This window comes from Chaetodon auriga, chromosome 10, assembly GCF_051107435.1.
Source record: "Chaetodon auriga isolate fChaAug3 chromosome 10, fChaAug3.hap1, whole genome shotgun sequence".
Classification (NCBI taxonomy): Eukaryota; Metazoa; Chordata; class Actinopteri; order Chaetodontiformes; family Chaetodontidae; genus Chaetodon; species Chaetodon auriga.
The window spans coordinates 13067463-13093128 of NC_135083.1; the positions used below are offsets into that span (position 1 = coordinate 13067463).

Sequence of the window (25666 nt, forward strand, 5' to 3'; positions counted from 1 at the left end):
AGACACAGATAAGAGAAACTGAAAAAATGAACTGGCAACATGCCAGTTTGTGAAAAAGCTACAAACATTGGCTTAACGACGTTTGAATCAGGCCAACAGACATGTCACAGCATGCAAAGTATAGGAGGTGGAGGCGTCCAACTGTAAGGGTGAGAAGGGAGGACACATGATCTGTAACAAGGCCTGCTGGCTAATGTGGTTCAAATTAGGCATGGTTGGCTCTGTTGGCAGCACAACCAGCACAAATCTCAGGCAGGAAAAAATACCTTCAAGCGATCAGCATGAGAACATATGGGGATACCTAGCTGGAAGAATGCAGATAGATAATTTCTTCTCCTGTAATATGCACCAGGTACCAACATGATGTAGTGCCTATTCTCACATGCATTTCTCCCCAGAGTGTACCCTTCATTTGCATTAAAATGAGTGTGTGTGAGGTTAGTGTGTGAAGGTGGGGTTGCACACATTGAGGCACACAATTCATGATGCACACAGTGGCTCTCTACAGAGCAGAAATGAATCAAGTATGACTCCATAAAACTTATCTGCATGTCACAGTAAGACAGCGCAGTGTGAGCTCCTGATCATAGCCGCATGAGTGCGTCTCCTCCCTTCTCTACCTTCTCGTCTGCAGTTCTTATGTACCTCAGCCACGCACTTTGCTGCACACACCAGGAGATGGAGCCCCTGCTCTAGTGTCTCTGGCTCTAGCTGAGGTCTTGAAGAACAAAGAGCCACGGCAGCTCTGAAATAAGGAAACACCAACTTTTAAAAGCTAGCTCAGTTCGCAGATGTAAATCTACGACAAGCCATTTTAAAACTATGAGAACTACTCTGCAGTTCATGGCTATTTCACTGCGGCTGACATTCCTAAAAACAATGGTGAAGAGAACAATGCTCAACAAACAGCAGGTAGTGTTAGACATATCACAGCTGTTCACATGCCAGTGCCAACAAACATTTATTAAAAGTATCTGATGATGGAAGATCCCCGAACAAAATATATTCAAAACACATCTCTGCCATCATGGTTATGACTACAGTACTAGTTGTACACTTTTTAACCACAATATTCATGTAAATTAAATGATAGAGATAGTGCGTTAATACTTTGTGCAGTAATCTGGAGGAGACCGGGTGCTGTCAAACGAGTAAAAACTCTTGTTCAAGGAGACATATGGAATGTTGCCACTGGCTATAATGAGGTTTATCAGTGTTTAATAGACAGATACACTGGTGTAATAAAGACACGGCTTCTGTAATGAAAAACAAAAACAGATCAGGCCAACCCTGCTACTGGAATGTACACCATATCTTATCACCATGTTGATTATGCAAATACAACGTAAGCCTGTGCAAAAAGAAAGAAAAAAAATGGAAAATGAAACTTTGTCGAGCAGTAGTCCTGGGAGCGTGGCTGGATCAGCCAGTGGTACTCCTCACAGCTTTGAGTGAAGGAGTAGAAGGAAAGGGAGTATGTGGATCAGTGCCATGAAGACTGGGCTGAACAGCGGCTCACTGGTAGACTGGTGCAGGAGTGACTATCGTAGAAGAGACCACTTGATCTGTTCTTTGGCAGACTGAAGAACCTGAGGAAGAAAGCTAGGTTTGACCGAGCAGATCACTCCAATACAAACAGTATACGAATGGCTACAGTGTGAGATAAACCCTTCAGAAAGTGTCAAACACAATGAAAAAACGACAGGCATCTTTTTGAGGAGGTTGAAGGAAGGAATGGAAAAAATGAATTGTTAAAAAACAGAACAAAGAAGGGTGAACGAGTAATGTAAATGAAGAGAAATATGCAAGATCTAATTAATCATCTTAATTCATTGAACGAAAGCCGAATCATAACCATAAAGTATGGGGATTGGGGACAGTCATTAATCACGGCCAGAAGAGGGATGGCGGTAGCCAGTCTCAGGCCTCTTAAATGACAACATTAATCAGGAGGAGCTCACACACAGACAGACTCATGTAAGAACAAAAAGACGGAAACCACCGTTGGCTACCTACCACCTTACCACTGAATAATTAGTAATCATGCACACGTTCACACATATAAGACAATGCAATATATGACAACCTGGAGGCGAGTGACAAAGTAGGAGTGGAGGAGACTGATGCTGTAACAATGCCCTTGTAATCTTTGGTTCTGTCGTAATGAGTTTTAACAGTCAATAAACTAATGGAGCTTTTAAACTTTACAGCAGAGAGAGAAGCAATGAATGTTTTTCTCACCTGGGTGACGGTCTGCTCTGTCAAAGGCACATCATCCCCCTACAGGAACAATTATGTTATGTTTAGAGCTGACACAACCAACGTCAAACTATGTGGAGTAATTCTGAGGGGTGAGGAGAGGAGCTTACTCTGAGAGCCACACGGTGCACAACTTGCTGCGGGTCACTCTCCAGGATCACCCTGCAGGAGGCAGCAAAGACAGAGATCAACAATCGGTCATCCCAGAGACAAATTGCTGCACTAATACTGTAGTCATTTTAACATGAGATGACTTGGCATCAAGCTGCTCAATTATCACTTACCCTCCATCTACAATTTCATCCACAGCCAGGAAGAGCCCCTCCATATTCTCCAGCAAAGCTCTCCTCTCAACATTTTTTCTACAGAGTAACAACAAAACATGCACGTCAAGATTAACTTTCTACACGTCAGAAAAAGATTTGTGGAAAAAGTTTTACTGAGGTTTTGTATAATGAGAAACATCTGCCAAAACGTACCTCAACATCTGACTGAGTGAATCAAAAAGGCAATTTAGAACAGCCATAAGCATAAGCTGTTGAGAATAAAAGAATGTATTAGAATCTGTTCATGTCTAATGAGCCCACATTGTTTTTCTATCATCTGAAAAAAAAAAAAAAAAGATCACTAAAGTAAAAAATCACTTGTTATGGTGTTCACAATGTTTTCTTTGGACCTTAAGGCACATCACGTCTTCTATTTCCTACTTACGCTAAACTTGATATCCGTCTGTGCAGGCTCTTAACTATTGTCAGGTTATAAATTACAGACACAACGTGCACAAATAACATCCCATTTTACAATGAAAGAAGTTACTTTAATTACAAAAGTAAAATGTAAATACCAAATGTAGACAGATTAGTTTGCACTGACATTATTATTTATTTTCTATAGCACCAGTATGCCACAATATTGACAGCCCAAATAATCACAAAAAAACTGAATCTATCTGAATACCGTTGAACTGGTCAAATTGGTCATATAAACATAGACACACACAAATACTAATTTCAATCAGGTCATTCTGTTGTTGAGAAATTTCTATGATAAAGAAAACCTGTATGAAGATTGAATGACGGCCAAAATGTGAACGACAGAGTGGATGGGTAAAATTAAGATTCACTATAAGAGGCGGCTCAAGCCTGTGAGTTTTTTTTTTTAGCGATTTGGAATATCATATTGTACAATTGATTGCAGGGTGACTATCAATGGTTAAAAATGTACCGTTTGATTTCCTATGATTCAAACCATCGCCTCAGCTGTAAGAGACAGGACGGGATTACTGACACTTTTGGTAAATTTATGTTTGTGTGACTTTGCTCGCTGCTCAATAGTTGGATTATAACTCTTACTTAATAACAGTTTGTTACAAAATCCTACGACTAATTTTAGGCTTACCTCATTTTCATGGGAACTTCCAATCACATAAAAGAAGAGGTCTATGTTGCTCTTGTAGACAACAGTGAGGCCCTCCAGTAATGCTATCTCGCCTAAGCACAAACAAAAAGAAACCATGCGTGTTATTAGACGTGCAGTGAGGCAGGAAAAGAGATCGTCTTTAACGTGGTGAACACATCTTACTGTCCGTCCTGTGTGTTTTGTTGAATATGTTCTTCTCAAACGCCTTCTGCTCCTTCACCGTCGGGTATGTATCATCATAATACTGTAAATGAATTTAAAGCATAGACATTCTCACATGTTGACATGTAAATCTATAACCCACAGCACACTTCAACTACTTAGATTTTTTTAGAAAAGCATCAGGCTGGTGATATTCAATACTTTTCTTATTGTCACTAAATAAGAAAATGATGCATTAGTCTGTCCGTTAATACTTTCCAACTTCCTCTGCAGATCTATGGCACACAAGTATTACTTATAACACAAATACAAAGTTTATTTTTTCAACTTTCAATTTTCCAATTGGTTGTTGTTTTTGTCTTTGGGTGAAATTTGTTGATAAAAAATACAGAGTACCACCAGGCTTGTGCTTTAAGTTCAGCTTTGACATGCTTCAGAAAAGTTCAACCAATCAGGACAATTGTGCCGAACAACTGTCTTTCTCATACCTTGGCGTAAAGCCTGTCTCCATCGTTGTCCAGTATCAGAACTGCTTTGACAGTGTACAAGGATGGTTCCTGTTAAGGTAGATGATTGCACCTCATTAATTAGTTGCTGCAATGATCAAACATTTATCGAAGTGAGTAACCGAAAATGAAGTAGCTCCGTGGGAACAGCAAACTCTGACGGGATGGCAGTGGAGGCGCTAACACGGAATAACTAAAATAAACACCAGTCACCAATGCGATAGTATTTAAATTAATTGCTTATTCACGAGGTCAGAAGGAAGACATGACACTTCCACATCACCACAAACACATACACACGAAGCTAACTTCTCTGAGGCTAGCTGGTTAGCCAAAAGCCTACCGTTTCACCGTTACGCTAGTTAACTCGATAGCTTAATATTATGTTTCAGTACGTTTCGAGCGACCCGTCTCAGCGTATAATTAGGTGAAATTGTGATAATTAAAAAAGTTAAATGACACGTATACTGTTCCAAAAAATACATGGGGTAACATTACCAGTATGGGAGAATCCATCTTCTTTCTTGTTAGCAAACCAGCTAGCTGGGTAGCAGTAGGATACGTAATACGTACAGTAAATGAGGCTCTTACCCATTGGCTGACGCAGTGCCGTGTGTTGTGCGTACAGGGCAAAGAGCAGTTCACTGCCAGGCCGCGGAGTCGGGAAACAGATACACACCATTTAGGCGCAAAGTGAGCTGATATAGCTCATCGTGAAGTACGTCCAGACCCACCAGCATCTGTAACACATTTCACCCTTCAGTGGGGAAAGTTGCTACTTAATGTCCCTCAGACTAAATAAAACATTGTATGTTCTCCACCAACCTTATTTCTTTGTTAATCTATCTTCTGCTGTCCAGAAACATTACAGCTATCCAAATCTTGTTGCTTGTAATTCCCACATGTAATTCCCCTGTGATTGACTCTTTTTATATTCTTCTGAACTGCGGTAGACTTACCTTTCACGGGTTTATTTCAGAGTTCAAATTAATATTGTGAATCATACATTTTGTGACTTAAGGCAGTTGCTGTTTTCTTTTTTTTATAGGATTGCATGGTAAAAAAAAAAATAAAAAAAAAAATAGCTCACTTACAAGCCATTTTAGCTTGCTCGTACTCATCAACATCTTTTTTCAGGATCCTCCTACATTTAACCAACTCCAATTATCTTAGTTCCCACTTCTGGGAAGCATTTGGAAACCCAGGCTGATGGGGATTTCCCTCTATCTTACTCCACACATGACATCACTGTGTGGCCTTACTGTAAGATATTTTTGGGCTTGAGTTTCAAATAATACTGGAATATGTAGAGTTTCGAAAGCAAATAGTGGACAGCTATTATGTGCCTGTAAAAAGCGCAGGGTTGAAAGATACAAATTATTTTGACATGCATTCATAACAGCACTAAAGGCAACCGTGAAATGTCACAATACTGCAGTGTCAATACAATTTAGCCACTAAGATTTCAAAATTACTCAGACTGGGGAGGAAGCAGTATGCTGCCTTGATCTAGCTCACACTTAGAGGTTAAAGGATTCCCAGATGTCATTGTCATGCCATCTCATGTCAGTTACCACAAGCATTCATACCTTTACATGTACATATAAACTATCCCAGTGATGATGATGACTGCCACAGCTGGTAATGGTGATGAATGGAAGAATAAAAATGATACAGCACGCACTGTATGATGAATGAACATTATGTATATATAATAGTTTTAACATGGGACATATCATTTCTTTTGAATAAATTGTATGAAAATTTCATCACATTTCATTGTGCAACCCCCTAACATAGCAAATAAATGACCTCGATTCCTTGATTCATAGTTGAAAAAATCATCAGTGAAGCATAAATTGATCTCTTCAGAAAATTTTCAAAACAGGATGTGAAGAAACTGTTCAAGATGTCTCATATATCTCCTGTTTAAGTTCAGCAAATATTTACCATATTAGTTTATTGCTGGCAAAGATTAAAAAGTAGAAATTAATAACATAGCAATAGACACAGAGAATGAATGTGATCGCATGGCTGCTCCCCTCTGCTCAGCGTATGCCAGCAACCACAGCAGTTAGAAGTTCCCTTCCTAAGAACCAAGTGTTTCTTTTATCAGCATTAAGCAGAGCTTCCGCTGACCAACATCCTCCTTTCATTAACTTCCCTCTCTGTGTCTGTATGACCAACCAGTCTTGACATCAACTGTAGTGAACACATGGGCTTGATTGCATGTATACAATTACATATGTATATACATACACATGCATGCAAACAAAGACTCACACAGCCCCTTAAATTACTGATTTTCTTATTTGAAAAACTGTTCTCCAACACCACTAATACATTATGTGATTGTATTGATACAAAAATTAATAAGCAAAAAAAAAAAAAAGAAACAAACAAATCAAAAAATGATTAAGACATGCAATACTACTGTTACAAAACATTATCTTTATCTAAACATCTTGAGATAAGTACAGGCCTGGTTGAGACATTCAGAAGAATGATGCTGCATATTCAGGTTCCTCATTTGCTTTTCTTCAGATGGAGATAACGTGTGAGCATCATGACAGACATTTTATCAAACAACAATGAGAAGGTTATCTGGAGTGGAGATGTAGATAGTGGAGTCCCACTATCTACATCAACAGTTGCTCTGACGAGGACTGCATGCAATGATGATCATTTCGTATCCTGCTCATTAGCAAATGATGAGAAATCTACAAATTTGAATGTGCATCTTCAATATTGTTCACAACAGGGTTAGGCCAGTGTGTGAAATTGGATATCAGAAAAATACACTGTAGGTGGATCAAATTCACAAACCCTTTCCAGCTGAGTACCGATCTGTCCATCACCACAATGAATGATTGTACAAGCTGCCTTTGTTATGCTTCCTTTATTTGCAGTGTGGTTTTTATTCAAATTAAATATTAATAATGAAAAAATGAGTAACATTTCCTCATTTTTACAGCTCAGATCAAGACCACAAGTAGTTGATCAATACAAGAAAAATAAAAGTAATACTCCATCTGCCCTCTCTATTTTTCTCCTTTCCCAGAAACTGACTCCAAAAATATTCCCTTTTTGATACCACAACCCAAGACACACATTCATTTTGTTTAGAAGTTAGGTGGTTTTTCCACTCATGTCTGATACAGCTTTCTGGATGTTAAAACAAAACCAAAGATGCCACATACCTCCATCTTTAATGAACAAGTGAAATGCCATGGAAACACCGGGACAAATAGAGGAGGTGGGGAACAACAAAACAATAAACATGTTTCACCATTAATTCCACATTAGATTTAACACACCCTACTATGAAATCCAATGGTCATTAAGAGACTTTAAGCCTAAGTGAGTCAACTGTGGGCACTTCCCAGCCTGCATGTCCGGTCTATTTTTGCAGTAGAGTTCGCAGCACTGAGGTGCACAATGAGAAAAGGCTGACAGCCCCTGAGAGGTTTGGGCAAGCTGGAAAGCAGAGATGTCAAAGACTAATTGAAGCAAACAAACACAAACAGGGAACGTGGGCGTTGACCTGGGAACTGTGTCCAGATTCAAAACCGCTGTGGTCACAGTAATAACAGGGTGCTCTTTGGCATGCTGTGGCAGTGGTTGAGTCAGGGGCTGGGTGCTAGGAACTGGGGTTGGGAAGTCCCTTCTTTGATTCCTGGTAGACATTCACCTTTCTTGACTCTGTCAGCCACCTACTTTTTCCATCTTAGAACAATGACAGAGAAAACATTGAGATTTATGTCTCAGCGGGATGAGATATTGTAACTGGCCAGACAAAACCTTCCATGTTCTCATGGTTTTTGAATACACAGCGCCTTACTGAAAGTCTGAACTGCGTTTTTGTTTATCAGGAGACCTAAAATGTGTATTCATTTCACAATAAAAAGTCAAGCGCTCACATTAATTACCCCAAAGATATATCATCACACTCTTTGATGTGTGATTTGAAATTCAATGTCTAAAATGACATTAAAATTAGCATTAGCTTTTTAACGTGTGTTTTACACACTATAAAAATATTCAACCCCCCCTTTACATTTTGTTTCTGGATTGTTGTTTTATCCATTTCCTCACTAGAGAGGCCACCTTCTGTTAGAAGAATGAGAATACGCCGCATACAGATCAATTTATAGGTGATTATTTTACATGTGTAGAGGTAAAGAGGGTGAACACTTTCAGTCAATTATTTTGTGTACTAAATAGCTGATTGAAATTGTGTATGAATATTTTGTCCGTATTTGTACCAAATTTAGAGTATTTGAATTTAAATATACTTCGTCTGAGACTTGTTCCGACTTCAATTAAATTTGTTTTCTGTTTAACGGTGTCAAAGAAGCAGTTCAAGGAGGAGAGTGATCGTGACATCTGTTTTCAGCTTTGCATTTCTGAGAAGATATTCTATGTAGTGCTGCGTTTTTCTTAAAATGGACTGGGGATGCCTTATATGCAGATGCATTCTACATCTGCTTTGGAGGGCTCACTGTAAATATATACAAGGCCGTAACATAGCCCCAGAAGCTGAATTAACAGAAGCATATTTCATCATGTCCATCAAGTGATTTCTGCTAAAATGAAATCTATCCCTTATATTGTACACAATGTACACAGCAGGGGGTCTTTGCCAGAGCCTAAAAGCTGTTACCTTTCACTGTGCATAAAGACAAACAGGCTGCTTGGAACAATAAATATGCAACATCTCTACTGTCAGTAATTGCGTGAAAGCTGTTGCACAGTGGGGCAGTTCTACATACCACACAGCCTTTGTGAATTCACTGCTCACAGGGCTTCAGATCGGGGCAATGAGGGGATTTTTTGTGAGGGATTTTAATGGTCACTTGCTATGTAAGACACGCTCCCCTCCATTCTCCCCCTGCTCCTCTCTCTCCCTTGTCGGTTGCTCTGCCAGATAAAGGAACAATGTAGTCTTTCTTACCTGTTGGAGGGTGTACATTCCATCTCTACTAAACTAAGTCTCAATCCTGCCTCCAACCCACCCCTGCGTGAACAGGGCCCTCACTGCAGTGCCGGTTCTGTCTCCAGGTGCTCCACATCACACTCCTCATACCTTTTGTTCGGGAGGATTTAAAGGGACACAGTTCTTCTACGGTTTGGCCAGGACTGAGACAATCATCTGGCTAATGACATAGTTAGAATCAAATTGCTTATAGGACTTTTTGTTTGTTTGTGTTTAATTTGTAAACATCTACCTACTTCAGTGTGGACTGACAGAATGAATGTCGTGGTGTATGCCAGACTGTTGGTTTGTGGTTTGTCGTGTGGGCAAAAGGGAAATTTGGAGGTTGGGGTGCAAGTGTGCTATTAAGGATACAAGAGTGCAAAAAAATGTGGTGTGGGTGCTTTACAGGAAGATTGCGTTTGTCTGCACAGAGCCATCCCATTTATGTCGGTGGCTGTGTGTGTAGCTGAGCAGAGAGAGACAGACAGTTGAGTAAGAGATAGGGCAAGAGGCCTCGTGTGCTTTACTCGTTGTGATTTGTTAAAAGTGAGCAGACAGCACAACATATGTGAAGAAGAACGTCCTTTTACTCATTTTTTCTTCTTCCTACCACCAGGATTGTGCATAACATCTGAGGGGTTTTTTTTTTTACTCACACCGGTTGAAGAAGCTGAGAATGCTGCTCAGGTATGTTCATTCACGACTCATTTGTCCGACCTTTGGTTTTTCTATTGTAAAGCTGATGGAACACTTCAGAAAATATATTACACATCATCACGTAACACAGTGAAATTGTTGAACAATGTAATTATATTGTTGCTGAAATTTCCATTTAAGTTCCACTATATGCTGACAAATAGATTTCCAGATTTTATAATAGAAGTTTTGTCTTGCTGACTTAATTTGAGTCACTGTTTTGTCAGATTCCTTATTTTACTGAGTGAACCCGTGAAAAGATTTTTGAGTGTTGACAGTGAATTATGATTCCTTACAGTCAAGGAAACAGCCTTCAGAAACTTACCACAGACACATCACCAGTTCTAGCAGGCTGTGATCATTGTAACCCCATGTTTCAGAGCCTTTAAACATCACAAAACAATTCACACATGGCACATTACAGTAAGTTGTCATACACAGACAGGTCCCACTGAAATATTAATCAAAATTACAAGAAGTTTGTTTAGAAGGTCAATAAAAGGAAATGAAACATGTAATTAATTGAAAAGAGGAATCAGGTTTGGTTAAAGGTGAAACTGTTCATGGATTTAACCATTACTTTAAAAATACATGTCATATACTAGAAATAGGATTGTAGTATAGTATTTGTGTGTGTGTGTGTGTGTGTGTGTGTGTGTGTGTGTGTGTGTGTGTGAACTGAGACATTCTAATTGATACAAACCATCTCTTCAGTCTCTCACAGGCTAACCTCACTGCACCAAGCGTGTAATCTGTGAATCTGTGACACCTCAGTGTGACACAGCCTGCAGTCCTGTTAGCCCGACTACGATAACCTTTTCATTCTAATTTTACGGTATCTTCAGCTGCTCCCTCACACTGACTGTAGGCCGTTGTACTCTCTGTTTTACTGTCAGTAGTTTCAGGTTGCTACTTCATCACATCCCTTTTTGTGTTTGTTGATGGGATGCCTGCTTTCTCAAAAATATTTTCGGAATCATTTTAGCATCAGGAATAACATGAAAATTATTAAAGTGATCTTTTCGCTGCAAAGAGAGAATAAAATTATATATCAAGTCCATACAAAAAGGGTTTTCAGAGACACGCAGCAAGCTGTACGAGGAAGACTCTGACCATTAATTAATTTATTAATTTATTAGTTTATGTAACTATTCTTAGATAAGGGGAAACAGCGCAACAGTTGCACTGGGTGTGGGGCATTTAAAACTGAGGCTAATTTGCAGCCTCAGCCCTGGTTATGCTTTAAATTAAAACATCTAAACAAGCAGGTTCAGGATAAAAACAGCAGGACAAATAATACAGACTGTGTTGGTGTGTAAATGCATGTGTCTATGTACAGAATGTACAGGACTACATGCACTGACATGCGGGTTCGAGTGTGTGCACGAGTATAAATATAAATGTACAGTATGTAAGCGTGCACACATGGCACAAGACCATCAATTCAAAACTTATTCACTGACATCTTTGCCACTGTTTAAGCCACACTTTCATTTATGTTTTGGAAGCTTTAAATTCTGATCGTACTTTTAATTCAGTTGGCAAGCCTTTCCACGGCTGTGAGCCTTTAACTGAAAAAAATTCTGAAATACAAGTTGGAGATGTTAAAGCTTTAAAATAGTGCCTTCTGTCAGAACTCAGCCAAAATAGTTCAAAGATTACTGCCAACATGTTAGCCATACACTAAATTTTCCAAGGCAGCCATCAGACCTCAGTCTGTCTTGCAGAGCCACTGTTTTCCCACAGATTGTCTTATCAGGGGTTGGCATAGCTGCACCCTGGGACAGCTGATGGGAGGAGTCAACTCAACTCAACTGAACCCTTCATGTGTTCAAGAAGAACCTACACAACACCCAGACTGTCATTCAAGTAGCACCTACATGTAATGCACCGTATGTATTAGAAATGCGTGTTTAATGGTGGGACTTCATGGTTCACAGATACTCTGAGTGAATGTATGGGTTTTTTTTGTTTTTTTTTTTGTTTTCTTGCTGGTGTGCCAACATTTAAAGGTGAGGTAGGTAATAACCTGCTGCTCTGTCTCCTCACCAGGTTGGCTTTTTGTAGCAAGAGCTTGTTCTGAATGTGTTCAACCACCAACTATGTTCTCCCGCCGAGGAGAACCTGTGAGGTAGGTCAATCACACAAACCACGATACGTGATCAAGCCTAAAATACACTCGTGAATTGTGTTTTTATCAGCAATCATTTTCTTTTCTGCTTCAAGATATTAGCCACTCCAGGCAAGCTGTGTGGGAGAGTGTCCATGTCAACTAATTTTGCTGGAGCCAGGTCTCATGGAGCCCCTCAGGACACAGAGATGGATGTGGCTTGGCAGGAGCTGATGGCCATCACAGAGCTGCAGGTACCTCTTCAGTACTGATACACTGAGAGCTCCACATCAGGTTTTTTTTTTATTGTGGTATCACAGCATGCTGTATCATCATAGAGGTGCAGGTTGTATTGTGTTGAGGCCTATAGTGAACTCAGCAGATATTAATGTATCTAATTAATTAATTTTAATCCGTGAAAAATGTATATAGTTCTCAGTGTCATGTTCAAAGTAAGCTATGAAACACAACGGTTAAAATGTGGTTCATAAATGAATTTATAATTACTTGACTAGATTTATTTCATCCCAGCTGAATAGATACAGAATTTTACATATTTTCATCTGATGCTATTTGTTGAAACGCTGATACACACTCAGCTGAGGGAGGCAACAATGGCCCATTTGAGTGATGGCAGGATGAAGAGATTGAGAGAGGGGGCAAGTGCTGTATGTTGTTAGCGGCCCCCTGCACCGTACAATAGCCATCTGTTTCCAGGTGAAACCTGATCACATCTTTGAGAGCCCTTCAGGCTATGGGTGGCATGCTGAAGTGGGGGCAAACTGCGCTCTATAGTGAACCAGATGAATTGTGAAAAATACACTGTTCCACTAATTAACTCTGAGGTCTTGTAAATTTAGTAATTGCCTTCAGTCATTTTATTGCTGTTGATGTGACATGTATACCAATGTGCCTCTCAGTCATAACTGGGTATGCCCCTTTTGTTTTTGCTACCATAGTTTGAAGTCTCTGCTGAAGGCTCCTATGAAACAACACAGTACCAAAGCATGGAACCCATGGTCCCTATGGGAGGATATGGGATGGCTCAGTCCCATTCTGAGCCTCCTCCTGCTTCTGCCTGTGAGCTAAGCACTGCTGAGCCATATGATGGATGTTACTCAAAAGGGGTGCCTGCCTGTCATCGACTGGGCAGCAACGCAGAGTCCATGTACGGACACTCTGAGTCCCAGCTCAATCAAAGAATGCTCCCAGTCTCTTCTCACACACAGGCCTCACTCATGGCTCCAAGGGAACAGATGAACATGTCAGGCACCAGTCAAGGGCACAGGAGGGCCAACGCTTGTCTCTCTCAGGGTCTAAATCGTCACATGCCGTGGACTACGCATGGACAAAGTTTGCATGCTCGCTCAGTGGATGATCTGGAGTCGGACTCTGGTCTCTCTCTGGGTTCCAGTCCCCCTTTGGCCTCCCCAGATAATCCTGTTGGTGGTGCACCAGGTTACCAGAGTGTAGACATAGGTATGACATATAGTGATGGTGAACCAGACGGCATGAATGAGCACACCAGAGGAGCACACATCAATTACTCAATGGACTACCAGAATCAGTCTCACTCATATTTACACTCAGGTGCACATCAGTCTTATTTTTCACCCCAACCCACTTTATCTCACACACCATGTGATGCCCAGACTCCTTGGTCAGTCAAGCAGCAGGGTCAGACCACTGCTCTGAGCAACCCGTACATCGACTCCGGAGTGTCCAGCAGAGGGAGCTCACAGCATAACATGCACACAAAACCACAAGGAAGCATCTCTGCTCCTGCACCGCTCAGCAGGGATGAGCGGCGGGCCATGGCTTTGAAGATCCCCTTCCCCATGGATAAGATTATCAATCTGCCCGTAGATGACTTCAATGAGCTCCTGACACAGTATACTCTCACAGATACTCAACTAGCACTGGTCAGGGACATCAGGCGAAGAGGGAAGAACAAGGTGGCAGCACAGAACTGCAGGAAAAGGAAGCTTGAGAGCATAATTCACCTAGAAAGAGAACTGAGCCAGCTGCAGGCCCAGAGAGAGCACCTGGCAAAGGAGAGGCTTGAGTTCAAACACAGCTTGGCTTTTGTTAAACATCGCCTCACAGACCTCTACTCAGAAGTATTTTCTCACTTAAGAGATGAAGATGGACAACCGTACTCAGTTGACGACTACTCTCTCCAACAGACACCAGATGGTAAAATTTATTTGGTACCTCACACAGCTATGCAAAAGAGAGAGCAGTGCTGAAGATGGGAGGGTGTGGGTGGGAGGGTGCGGTGGGCAGTCATTTGTTATTTAATACTCGTACAGAAGGTATACTGCCTGATTGTGCCAACTGAAGTATATGAACTGGATGAAAGCTGCACATTCAGTTCTTGAGTTTATGACTTAATCCTCATGTTTAATTAGTCAGACATATCAATGGACACTTTTCATGCTCCTACAACTGACTGAAACCACACCAGAGTGTTTTATAAAAATATTTTATTTAAAAAAAAGAGTAAAAAAAAAATGTCAAGTGTTAAGTTAAAAAAAGTTTAAAAATCTAGTCTTCAGCAGCATGTTTGTTCCGCAAACCTGTGAAAACAAAATGAATTTCAGTTTAACAAAAAACAAAAGAAGTTGTGAAATGTGATGTGCAAGATTTTGATATTTGTACCTGATTGAGCCATTGTCACTCAAATGAAATCAGGTTCTGGAGACCATGTGTGTGGAGTTTCCTAGAAAGCAGAAAATCCAAATAAGTAAAATGTCATCTTGAAAAGAACTTAAAGAAGGTGTTTTCATTTCTGTTCAGAGCATGCAATTTTATGTTTGTAGGGCCTCTATCATCACAATTAGGAGGCCAATTTTACCAGTCAACATTGGTGCAAGTCATAATAAAACTTGTTTGCAAATATTACATCATTACTGGGCTACATAACTCACTACCAGCTACATGACAAAAGCAAGACATACTATCAGTAGTTGAGAAGTCTGGTCTTACCTACAGACAGCATTTAAGCCTTTGCCAGCTGCTGCCTGCTAGCCTCAGGCTTCTGTTCTCACTCTCACCTGCTTCAATGATCCTGGCGATGGTTTTGCTACTTCTCTCCCTCAGCTGGCTTCCATGGCTAGCCTCAAAGACTTTGCATGTAAGCTAGCATCCTCCAGATGATCTTTGCAGAACTCAGGGTAGAGTCTGTACCAAGTGATGACTGATGAATCTGTACACCACTCCTCATCCCTCAATCAGTGTTGTAAATGTACTAACTTATGGAGTGTGTGGTGACTAATGCAGTGCTTCGCGTACATCTCAGGGAAATGAGCTTTTCCACGCTTACATGATATGTGGCCGTCACCCCCACTTTGTGCAGCATCTAGCAGTGAACCCTCCCTTTCCCAAACCACTAAAGAGGCTAACGAGACTTGTTTTTTTTAAAAAAAACCTGAAAGATGGTTTATTTCAGTTTGCTTTTATGCAGTTACAAATAAAAATCAGACTTTAGAAGAAAAATCTACATAAAACCTCATTGGAATGCTTAGTTTCCAGAAACACATTGATGAAAAAACACAAAACGTTTAAATGAAGACCCTCCATGATTTATCTACTGTTCATCTCTTCTTGCAGCAGCTGTAACCTGCCACAACTGTTTGGCTGAGCAGATTTAGGAGGTAAACCTGCAGCTGCCCTGTCATTTCGCTTGCTCTCCTCTCCTTGCTCTCCTCTCCTAAGTACTCAGTCCTGTTGAACAATACGGAACAACATTGTTAACTGTGCACTGACTTTGTATGACCTGAGATCCAGAGTGAATTTTTTTTCTTTATCGTTATCTACACTTAACGAGTCCCTGCAACTACAAACTCTGGTTATGATACAAAAAATAGTTCAAGCATGCCTTCAAGTACTTACCACTTCACATTTCAAAATCGTCCTGGACGACCATATCCACCATTGTTTGAGTTATTTCCATAGCCACCTAGAAGAAGAAACAAAACTCAGCTCGATACTCAGACGATAGAAGCTACGACAGGACACATCCTTGCACCTGCCATCTCCACCTTACCGAAGTTCCTGCCACCGCCGCCACCACCGCCAAAGTTGTTCTTCATTGGGCCAAAGTTGGATGCCTGGGGGTCGTAGTGGCCCATGTTGTAGTTATTGCCACCACCACCGCCTCCGCTACAGCTGCCTATGATAGGACAGTTGCAAAAGTCAGTCAACATTTATTGGTCACAGAATAGTTTTAGTCAAGGGGAGCCAAACACTTACCATAACCGTTACTTTCATAACCGTTTCCTCCATAGCCCCCACCTCCTCCTCCTCCACCCTGGCTGTAACCTTGGTTATATCCCCGGTTGCCACCATTATTATATCCACCAGGGCCACCTCCATAGCCTGAAACATACATTCTTTGAATACATAGCCAAACTTCAATTATGAAAACATGTGATTACATGTGACAAAACTGACGACTTACCACCATCACCTCCATTGCAATTGTAAGGACCATCTCCATACCTGCCCCTGCCACCTGAAAGAAGCGAACATACATTCGGGAGTCAGGCATCACACCAGCATAGTTTAAAAGGCTGTCATGTGAATGCTATTATCTAAAGTCTAACCCTGGTTGAAGCCTCTGTCGTAGTCATAGGGCCGTCCGCCGTTGTTGCGCCCTAAAGAAACACACAACCATTAGCTCTGAAAGATATCTGAAACAATATGGTATGAAATGTGTATGTTGCAAAACAAAACCTGGGTTCACTCAATAAATTGAGCTCACCTCTCATACCCATTCCTGCTGTCTGCATCTCCTGCCTTGTGAGGGCCTTCCTTACTTCACAGTTGTGGGAGTTGATTGTGTGGTACTTCTGGACTGTGGGGTGGAGAGGCGTATTAGGCAGACATTCAGGACAATGACTTAAATCTGGCACAATCTGCAACAGAGAACATTTGTACTTACTGACAATCCTGTCAACTGAATCGTGGTCATCAAAGGTCACAAAAGCAAAGCCCCTCTTCTTTCCGGTATTGCGATCTGTCATGATATCAATGACCTCGATTTTGCCAAACTGCTGGAAGTAATCTCGCAGGTGTGACTCCTCTGTATCTTCCTTGATGCCTCCAACAAAGATTTTTTTCACTGTTACGTGGGCACCTGGCCTGTTTGAGTCCTGTGATCAAAGAAAGTTGCATAAATGACACCCAGGCATTTACTCACGGTGGAACTTATCAAATACAGCAAATTCAACATACCTCCCTGGAAACAGCTCGTTTAGGCTCAACAACTCTTCCATCAACCTTGTGGGGGCGGGCAGACATGGCAGCGTCAACCTCCTGTACTGATGAGTATGTAACAAACCCAAAGCCCCTGGACCTCTTGCTGTTGGGATCCCTCATGACCTGAGGGAAGATTATTCTGATTGTTACCCACGAATCACACATTCATACATGGAAATGTGGGTGGCTATGTTTTGAAAATGCCTACGATGAATCCTACTTACTACACAGTCTGTAAGGCTCCCCCATTGCTCAAAATGAGCCCGCAGGCTTTCGTCTGTGGTCTCGAAGCTCAAACCCCCAATGAACAGCTTACGGAGCTGCTCGGGCTCACGTGGGACCTTCACAATGGACAAAGCAAGACACAAATACATCAACAAGAATCGGATACAATTTTGGTAACAGCTATGTACACAATAAACCTCTGCAGCAATAACAAAGCGCTAATCCTACGCAACCCTGCGTCACATATCAAAAATCGGGACATGGCGGAGGAGGGTGATATAGCCGCCATTTACGCTAACGGGACGCAAGAATCATGTTGGGACTGTTAGCGGCAATTACATGCTAACACTAAATGCATACGTCTGTACGCGTATAGTTGTGTTGTCCTTTCAATACAATTACAGGCAGAAAGATCACTGAAGCTCCTGAATTTTATACATAACTGTCGGCATAAACAAAAGGCCACGAGGCTCAGCTGCTATAAAATGGCGGCGTTACAGCGCTTGATAGCTGCGGCAGTTGTGATGAAAACGTAGTCTGCAATGAGCATGGAGCTATCGAGGTGGTTTGCAATGACTTAAATTTCAGACACCCATGTTGAAGGAAAAACATATAAACCGTGTTCTATTGTGATACTCACATCTTTCGACATATTGTAGCTTAGATCCCTGGGCACTCCTTTTTACCCGGCCGTACAGCGATGAACTGCGTCAGAGCTTACCACGATATGCAACGAAAGTAGAATAAATAGCAAAGGATACACCTCTTTGGCACAGCAATTGGCCAATAGTTCCCGCTGCAGTTTGTCGTCACCATTCAGCAAATGTTGATTGGGCCAAATTCAATCAATCACGGCAAATGGCCAATAACCTGACGGTAGGCGTACATTCCACGATTACAATGAAAAAAAGCAAAAAAGGCTATGGGTGTTATATGTCAAGGGATATTTGTAAGATATAGCTGACGCGTCATACTGTCAGGTCAGTAAGCATGTAATGGATACAACAGGCAACAAATGTCATATTAAAACGATAGCTCACAATCCTAAATTATTCTGATTTTTGATCTGTGGATGGAGCTTTCTCAGTCAAGTGACAAATCTAGCAATTATACCTTTAACAGACATACACACGTTTCTATGTAGTATGTATTTTTATTGAGACACAGTAAACTGTTACAACAGACATGTCCAAAATATTGAAGAATTAGGTTATGGTCAACGCATTCGTTAGCCGAATATGTAGGTCATCAGCTGACCGAGGGGCGGATACATTCATTGTGCGCATTTAACGCGCGCTTTTTACGCACAGCACCTTTATGTGATCCAGGCTAGATGCTAAAGTAGCCTCAGCGTTGGCCTCACAGACGGGGTCCACAATAGACACACGTTATCGCCGTGGTTAACGGGTCAAAACCGGCGGTCTACACATCCAAAGGGTGAGGAATACTTAACACACCAAAGTGTTTCATGCTGTTGTAGGTAGCGTTCAACATTTGGCGTTTTGGTGTCAAATATAGCTAGTGTTAGCTTGTTGATGCGTTAGCTTGCAGGCTACTTGCGCTAGCAAGTTTGGCTTTTATGCCCATTGGTTAGCTAACCTAGCTAGTAGCTTAGGAAACACAACATCATATTTTGACTGAAATGTGCACGCATTCCGTTTTCTGATAACGGCATCCAACATTTAAGTATTTAGCGAGAAAACAGTTGACGTTACTGAGAGATCGTTTGCCAGTCCAATTGTTTTGTTTGACTTGCCTGTTGCAGATTGGGATAACTAACGACAATGAAATGAATGATGCCTTTCGTTAATGCCCGGCAGTATCTAGATAGCATTGGCTGACGTTAAAGTATATCGACCAGAAATCAGAAGTCCCTGCGTCGTTCTTAACAACATATAGCGGAATATTTCAAGTAACTCACCTTTGTAAGGAGTCATCCTTATATCTTTAACGTTAACGTTAGCCTCTTTATCGTTCTCCTACACAGGGAAGTGCCATTGGCCTGCGACAAACTTTGCTATGGGCAAAAAGTCTCGCGAAGAGGAGTCTTCATCCTCTGATGAGGAAGAATATGTTGTGGAGAAGGTGCTGGACAGGAGGGTGGTGAAAGGCAGGGTTGAGTTCTTCCTGAAGTGGAAAGGATACTCAGAGTAAGTTGTGTTCCAGTCGTTGTGCTCTCCGTACTTGTACTCACACCGTTACAGATTTAGGATGCATCATCAACACCGCGCAGGGCTATAGTTTAAAATCAACATCACACATATTTCATTATATTTGGACGTGTATTGTTGGGTGTCTCCACTTAGAAACAAAGTAGGAAAAGGGTCATTATCAGCTAGAGATGTGGATGTTATTACCTGAGCAGGCAGGGGTATTCTCTGCCTTTCTGAGTCAGATACAACATTCACATACCCTCAGAAAATTCCAAGTTTCCTGTAAATGTTGCTTTCATGACCAAGAAATTAAGAAGATTCAAGAATATTACAATGTTATGATCATCACAGATGATATCAAGCATAGATTCCTTCTTATATTGATTTCAGCAGCTCGCCCATCTCTAGTCAGTGCTGGTGAAAGAGTTGGGCGATATGGGTGCTTCCCTGGCTGGGAAATTTAGTTGTAAAATGTGAATATTGTTCACCAGCCACTCAATAGTATCATTACTTTGCTTATGAAATCTGTCAGCTGCATTCATATTTTACCAGAATTTGGTTGGTGCCAATTTACCAACCTGGCACTGACGTGTTGCGCTGTGATCTTCCTCAGAAAGCACAATACGTGGGAGCCAGAGAAGAATCTGGACTGCCCTGAGCTTATTTCAGAATTCATGAAGACCTACAAGAAAAGCAGTGGGAGCTCGACACCTAGCAGCGGGGGCAGCAAATCAAGTACAGGCTCCTTGGGACGCTCCAAAGACTCCAGTACCTCAAAGAAGAGAAGTTCAGACGATGATGAGGAGGGTGGCAGTAAGCCCAAAAAGAAAAAGGAGGTCTGTAACATGTTGGTGCAGTAGTTTTGTTAAATTTTAACGTTGAAATATGTTGAGATGTTGACTGTTGTCAAGTTTAAGCTTGATACAAACTGTTAGGTTGATCCCTTTTTTTTCAAGCTTTGTGTGTTGCACAGTGGGAACTCAAAAGTAGTTTTCCATTCGAGGAAGAAAAAATGGCTTCACCCCTGATTTAAAGCTCACTATTTTTTATGATGATTAACAGTTGACTGGTGTCTCCTCTTAGGAGAAGGAGAGGCTGTTCTTTATGTATGTAAGGATGCAGTTCAGCACCTTTTCACCTTTTGCTTAAGACTTTCGCCAGTTTTGTTTGTCATACAATAAACATGTATTGAATCTACAGGTTTTGGGCAGAAATTATGGAAAATGTAATATTTTTCTATGTACTTGATTTGCTCAGTATTGGAAAGTAATTGTCAAAAGGTTGTTCAAATGTGTTTTATGCTATGTAGAATTGTGCGAGAATCATGCTTTTATTTGTATATCTAAACACAATTACTGTACAAACTATAGTTGGTTGTAGACATTACCATTTTTGTATACTACATTTATTTTTCTGTTTTTTTTCTTTTTCAGGATGACATTCTAGTTGCACGTGGCTTTGAGAGAGGACTTGAGCCAGAGAAGATCATAGGAGCAACTGACTCATGTGGAGACCTAATGTTTCTTATGAAGTGGTAGGTTTTGTTGATATGTCATTCCAAAATGTGCATATGGCCAATGTGACTGGATGAAATTTAATCACCATTTAAACAGGCAATATTGTCATTAGAAATTGTCCTAAGGTGGGTGTTGACTCCCCCAAACAGGATTCTCAGTGTCACCACTTAAAACCAATGCATTGTCTCAAACGCATTCATTTGACAGTATTGTCTGTGCCTGTATTTCATTAATTCATCCTTTTTTTCTTGCTATAAACACTCCAAATTGTTACTGGTATCCATTACATCTTATACCATAACTTCAATTATGAGAAATATATTAGTCATTTCTTTGCCCTGTTAACATCAGTTCAGTGCACCTGCAGAGCTGCCGCCTGCCACACTTCTATCAACCTACATCAGTCTCATATTTTTCCTGTAAAGCCACAACAATGCCTTTGTTCATCTGTGATCTGAAAACACCTGATTAGGAGTAAAAGTGTGGTGTCTAGTTATGGTTTTGTTATAAAATCCTTGAGCTGGGATGGCTCTTTTAAAAAAAACAACAACAAAAAAAAAATTATTTGTGCAGTGATTGAACCAACAAAACTCCAGATGTCTCGTATCATCGCTTCTTGGCGGCTGCCCCAATCAAGTCAGAATGTACAAAGCTTCAGCTCCCATGGGAGAGTGGAAGTGGTGTCAGTAGTCTTAATAGAAACAACAATAATATTTATTATGGAACACAAGTTTTTATTTCTGATCAGATGAAACTTAAGTTATTCAAAGCACTCCCTAGGGGCCTTTTTCCATGTGCAGACACACTGCCCTCATCTGCTAGGTGTGTACTGACTTTATCTGCAGCTCTGGTGTTAATGTATGTAGTTAGTATTCTACATCTGTAAATAAATGTTAAGATACCACAAGCTGATATATGAGGTTGGGGTTGACGAACACCCACATTTTTCTTGTGTGTACTGTATGGTTATGAGTTTAAGCTACAGTCATTTGGTCAGGATAGTCTACTGTGTGAGTGAGTGTAATTGGAGAATATGTTCATGGTTGTCCCACCCTAGTTTCATTCTGCCACTGATAACAGTTCAGGTGAAGTTGTGAGCACTGGTCTTTCTGCTCAATCAGGGACTTGTATTTGCATCTCTTCTGTAGAAAACTTGTATCAGTGCCCTTCTGGTTTCGAGGTGTCTACCCTTTGGTACTGCGGGTGTTGCCTGCACAGGGTTGCCATCTGTAATACTACCACTGAATGCAACTTGTAATGGCAAGATTCTTTAAATGGCAGCTCTCAATCTGCCAGATTGCTACTGACAGATTACCCATTAGCAGCACTAATAGCTTGGCTGTCCATTCATATACAAACAGTAAGCCACGCTATAAAATTTTATGTCATTACACATTAGCTAGATGGATGTATGTATAGTACCTCGTTACTCATGCCTGGTCAAGTTCCATTCCAGGGTGTTTGCTGGCTCAAAATAGGGCAACAGTTGTACCATAGCTGTGATTTGTTCATTTCTGTATTTTTTTTTTTAAATGTACATTTTGTTTTTAAGGGAGAGGGGTCTATAGCAATATAAAAAGGAATATTAACATAAAAATGGCTTGATCCCAAGCAGGTTCACAAACTCCATCTGCCTACTCTGCCTACAAGAAGCATGGTTTACAGACTTGATGTTAAAACATTATCTGACTAATAATGTAGCAAACCACCCAAAGCAGATATTTATTTTTTACACTATGGTGATTAAACTGTATGCTAAAATATAACTCGAGTCTTACTTGAATTGGATGTCTGTACTGTGAAATTCATGTAAAGGCATTCGAAAAGTCAGCTTAAGTGTTTAATCCCCCCTTTTTGAATTAAGTAAATTGGCACATAATTTGACATCAGACATAATTAAACACACTGAATGTATATATAATGTATAGGCAATTATGTGGTGTATTTCAAGTTACAGAAGTTTAATGTAAATAGTCTTATTGGTTGCCATCTTGAAAAACTCATGAGACAAAGATACCGTGCAGAAATGCACAACCCTCCTAAACTGAATTTAAAGATAAACTTTGGTCTTTTTCTCTTGCAGGAAAGACTCCGAGGAGGCTGATCTCGTGCTTGCCAAGGAGGCCAATCATAAGTGCCCACAGATAGTCATAGCCTTCTATGAGGAACGTCTCACCTGGCATGAAGACAGTGACAAGAAGGAGAAGGATGCTGTCAGTGCATGAGCGCACCACCTCAGGAGGAAACAGGACCTCCTCCACTGCAGGGACTATCTTGAGTCAGATATTTTTCACACCCAAACCTCCCATCCTCCCTCTTTCCCATGTCCAACAAAGACGCATAGACAGTGGACACAGTCGTTATCTCATCCATGCCCCACTGGAGCACAAGGGCCCAGACTGCTGAGAAGAATCATTAGACAGGAGGAGAAACTGTAGCGGACATGGGTGGTATGCTACTGGGGTTAGGGTTTCTGCTGTTCTGTCTTTGTATTCTTTAGCTTCTTTTTCATGTCTTAACACAAAATGTTTTAGTGCTTACAGGATGCGATTGTGTCAGTCAGGTGTTTTGCATCCATGGCCATCTGTTAAAATAGTCTTTAGAGCCAGAGGTGGTACAAGCTGCAATCAACAAAGATGTGTCACGGCAGGTGCACAGCCCCCATCCTAAAGTCTTTGTAAGCCGTGCACTGTTTTTTGCTTTAAGAACCCACTAAAATACTAAAATCGCCCAAGATAAAAGTCTTGATATTCAGGAAGCAACCGCCACAGCACTTTCCTGACTGCATAATCACATCCTATTGTTAAAACTTTTATCTCTTTTAGATTCTTCAGTTTGTCCTGTCTCCTGGGATAGAACTACTCAATTGACACTGGCCAATTATGTCTTTATAATGAATTGATGGTATCCTTGTTACTTTTTTTTTTTTTTCATTCTTTGTTTTGGTTTTTTGTTTTTTAATGTCATTTTTATCTCTTCTCATTTCCAAGTTTTAACGTGAACTTCGTGTGGTGTTTTTTAATTTCTTTATGCTATTACCCGTTCAAGAAATGGACAATAAAACAAATTTTGCTCTGTTTTGTACCTTTGGTTGTTTTTGTTTTGTTTTTTTTTAACTGCAGTGTTATCTTTGGACCAGTCTGTTCTGACAGGTTAGACAATCGTCTCTGTATGAAACCAGCATCCATCACTAGTCACTGGGGTCCGCCACCTTGTGGCTAAAAGATGAAAAGTCTTTTAGATTGTGTGACCAATCTCTGATGATGACCCTGCGGTTATAATGGTATTAATGATTTTTATTAGTGATACTTTGATAGATTTTTTTTTTTAACAGTATAAAGTGGTGTAATCCACTGACCAATTAGAGTGTTTGTTTATCATCGCTCTGTTAAATGGAAACATTAAAATCAGCTTGTGGTTGGATTATGCATAGCCTGGGTTTTGGAGTAATTGGATTGTTTTTTGATATAAGTATTAAGATGCTCATGGGACGTTGCTACCTGGCAAGCAGTGGTCAAATCGTATACACAGGATGGATGTTGGTTTTGTAGTTTGATCTGCTGTGCTCCAACATGGACTCTTAGGACCAAATGTTCAGTGTGTGCAGACTGAGATCTGCTGTGGAGTTTTTTTTTTTTCTTTAATTGGCAATGTGAATGAAGCCTCTGACCTCTTTCATACCTGCAATATTAATTACGCCCCTTGATATTGCTTAGATTTTGGTTTTGGTGTCATTTCATTGAAAATACTTTGTCCTTTCAGACCCTTGAGGTTTGGCCTCAGATTTTGCCGGTGCAGAGTTTTTAAAAAGTAGACTATTTCTTGTGTCAACTAAATGTTACACGTACGTGTACAGTAGCACCCTTTAATAAACATTTTCAGTGTTTAAGTTGCTGTCAGTTGGCTTTTGTTTCAGGATGTGAATTAAAATTCTGCAGAGAGAAGTGAATAAATTACTGAGAGGCAGGAATTTGTCATGATGACTCAGTAGATGGGAATTATTTTGGACGAAATGAGCGATAAATATACTACACTAAACATCAGAACATTTCCTAATATCATGGGGAAAAATAACTGCCTGTCGTGGGGGAATAATAAAAACCTATAAGTCACAAGTCTCAGGGGACCAAAGATGTTAAATGTGGCCCCTGTAGAAGTGGGACCTTTCCGTTTTCTTTGTTGGAGAAAATGTTTCAAGAGCAACAGCTGCTCTCAGCCAGCAGATGGCGCCGTTGGACAACGCCGAAGGAAAAGTCAACTATTTTTATGCAAGTCATTCACAGTTCAAACTCTTAAAGTTGCTCACTACAACAACTCATAAATTAGTCTTTTCTGAAAGGCCTCTATGGATCATCATAACTCTTTGCCCAGGGCATGAA

At 40.7% G+C, this 25666-nt stretch overlaps 4 protein-coding genes across 12 annotated transcripts; 2 read left to right on the forward strand and 2 right to left on the reverse strand.

Annotated features, from left to right (window-relative positions):
* Positions 1-948: 948 nt before the first annotated feature.
* On the reverse strand, positions 949-4913 carry copz1 (COPI coat complex subunit zeta 1). The gene is made up of 9 exons (XM_076741990.1): positions 4845-4913; positions 4329-4397; positions 3841-3922; positions 3658-3749; positions 2739-2794; positions 2544-2621; positions 2370-2421; positions 2242-2280; positions 949-1589 (listed from the first exon to the last, which is right to left on the reverse strand). Exons 1-9 carry the CDS (start codon positions 4860-4862, stop codon positions 1542-1544), a joined length of 534 nt encoding a protein of 177 aa, XP_076598105.1. The 5' UTR covers positions 4863-4913; the 3' UTR covers positions 949-1541.
* A 4976-nt stretch (positions 4914-9889) lies between these two features.
* Positions 9890-14382, forward strand: nfe2 (nuclear factor, erythroid 2). Of its 3 annotated transcripts, none has more exons than XM_076740130.1 (4): positions 9890-10011; positions 12073-12151; positions 12247-12384; positions 13090-14382. In XM_076740130.1, the coding sequence occupies exons 2-4, from the start codon at positions 12104-12106 to the stop codon at positions 14377-14379; spliced, it is 1476 nt and encodes a 491-aa protein (XP_076596245.1). In that variant the 5' UTR covers positions 9890-10011; positions 12073-12103; the 3' UTR covers positions 14380-14382. The 3 variants fall into 3 exon arrangements, with proteins under 3 accessions (XP_076596245.1, XP_076596244.1, XP_076596246.1); XM_076740129.1 differs by lacking the exon at positions 9890-10011 and adding an exon at positions 11883-11975; XM_076740131.1 differs by lacking the exon at positions 9890-10011 and adding an exon at positions 11885-11912.
* A 217-nt stretch (positions 14383-14599) lies between these two features.
* On the reverse strand, positions 14600-18391 carry hnrnpa1b (heterogeneous nuclear ribonucleoprotein A1b). 7 transcript variants are annotated; one of them, XM_076740139.1, is made up of 12 exons: positions 18258-18391; positions 17617-17733; positions 17369-17515; positions 17076-17286; positions 16905-16988; positions 16738-16788; positions 16593-16646; positions 16385-16510; positions 16179-16304; positions 16025-16091; positions 14792-14852; positions 14600-14709 (listed from the first exon to the last, which is right to left on the reverse strand). In XM_076740139.1, exons 1-10 carry the CDS (start codon positions 18267-18269, stop codon positions 16036-16038), a joined length of 984 nt encoding a protein of 327 aa, XP_076596254.1. In that variant the 5' UTR covers positions 18270-18391; the 3' UTR covers positions 14600-14709; positions 14792-14852; positions 16025-16035. The 7 variants fall into 7 exon arrangements, with proteins under 7 accessions (XP_076596254.1, XP_076596253.1, XP_076596251.1 ...); XM_076740138.1 differs by having other exon boundaries at positions 14792-15856; XM_076740136.1 differs by having other exon boundaries at positions 16896-16988.
* Positions 18392-18510: 119 nt separating this feature from the next.
* cbx5 (chromobox homolog 5 (HP1 alpha homolog, Drosophila)) lies at positions 18511-24710 on the forward strand. The gene is made up of 5 exons (XM_076740140.1): positions 18511-19054; positions 19605-19767; positions 20384-20606; positions 21204-21304; positions 23371-24710. The coding sequence occupies exons 2-5, from the start codon at positions 19637-19639 to the stop codon at positions 23510-23512; spliced, it is 597 nt and encodes a 198-aa protein (XP_076596255.1). The 5' UTR covers positions 18511-19054; positions 19605-19636; the 3' UTR covers positions 23513-24710.
* The last annotated feature ends 956 nt before the right edge of the window (positions 24711-25666 follow it).